The sequence below is a fragment of the Capsicum annuum genome, unplaced genomic scaffold (genome assembly GCF_002878395.1).
Source record: "Capsicum annuum cultivar UCD-10X-F1 unplaced genomic scaffold, UCD10Xv1.1 ctg45926, whole genome shotgun sequence".
Classification (NCBI taxonomy): Eukaryota; Viridiplantae; Streptophyta; class Magnoliopsida; order Solanales; family Solanaceae; genus Capsicum; species Capsicum annuum.
The window spans coordinates 1-1,035 of NW_025853457.1; the positions used below are offsets into that span (position 1 = coordinate 1).

At 30.6% G+C, this 1,035-nt stretch overlaps 1 protein-coding gene across 1 annotated transcript; it reads right to left on the minus strand.

The window, feature by feature from the left end:
* Positions 1–578: 578 nt before the first annotated feature.
* LOC124892324 (auxin-responsive protein SAUR21-like) lies at positions 579–1,028 on the minus strand. Its single transcript, XM_047403640.1, has one exon. The coding sequence runs from the start codon at positions 1,026–1,028 to the stop codon at positions 750–752; it is 279 nt and encodes a 92-aa protein (XP_047259596.1). The 3' UTR covers positions 579–749.
* Positions 1,029–1,035: the final 7 nt, after the last annotated feature.

Genomic DNA, 1,035 nt, shown 5'->3' on the forward strand with positions numbered 1-1,035 from the left:
AGCACTTTTATCCAAACACTTAGCTGCTTATTTTTAAAATAAGTTCAACACTTTCAAAAGCACTTTTTAAGAACTTTTTTCCAGCCGCTTTTTTTCAGTCTATCCAAACGGGCTCATAAAAGCTCAAATCTAACAATTTATTTTACTTGGCTCAGGTTGATTTGACATTTCTCTTCGAAAAATATTTATTAAGAATTTATTTTACTAAATTAGTCTAATTATTATTTGAAAATTTAAATATAATTATTTATATTTTATGTAGTCATTTAAATAATAATTATTTACTTGGCTCACTTCTTCATTAGCTTATAACTTGATAACTATTTACCCTATGCTAAAAAGGTCAAGTCTGCACTAATGATGTAAAGAATAATAAGTAGTTAAAAAAACAACTTAAGTATTTGTCGAAGGAGCTTAAGTTCTGCGCGTCGTTACTGCACAAAATATTATAACTTGACCTGTTATTACAAGTTATTTAATTATTTACATACAAATCAAAAAAGAAAAAAATTAAGTAATTAACCTGCAATGTCAAGTCAAGTTTACCTGATAGTGCATAATATTTTGTATATTGACGGTCTTTGTGGAGATAATGAATGATAGTAAAAGATTGATGAGAGGGCAAAGCACAAAAATTTACAGCTCTTGCATTGCAAGAGGAAAAAAAAAATCAATGAATGAGAAACAAGTAAGCTAGCTCTACTATAATCTGTCACTAATGGTGCATCCATCTTAATTGCTTCTTCATGTCATAAATTGTTCATCAATCTAGAAGTGACATGGAAAAATGCATCCTCATTGCAGGGAATTGTGAGACCTCCCATTGAATGTTGAAACCCAAATTCTTCTTCTGCTTTTTGCAATAAGTCTTGAAATGAAGGATGATTCAGGTACGCTATTGGAACCACGTATCTCTTCTTCTTATCTGTTTCTCCCACGTAAACTGCTAAATGACCTTTTGGTACAGAGTGCAGTTTGTGAAATTGCTTGACACTGGAAATAAATGATGGTAAACGAATAATAGCCATGACTAGA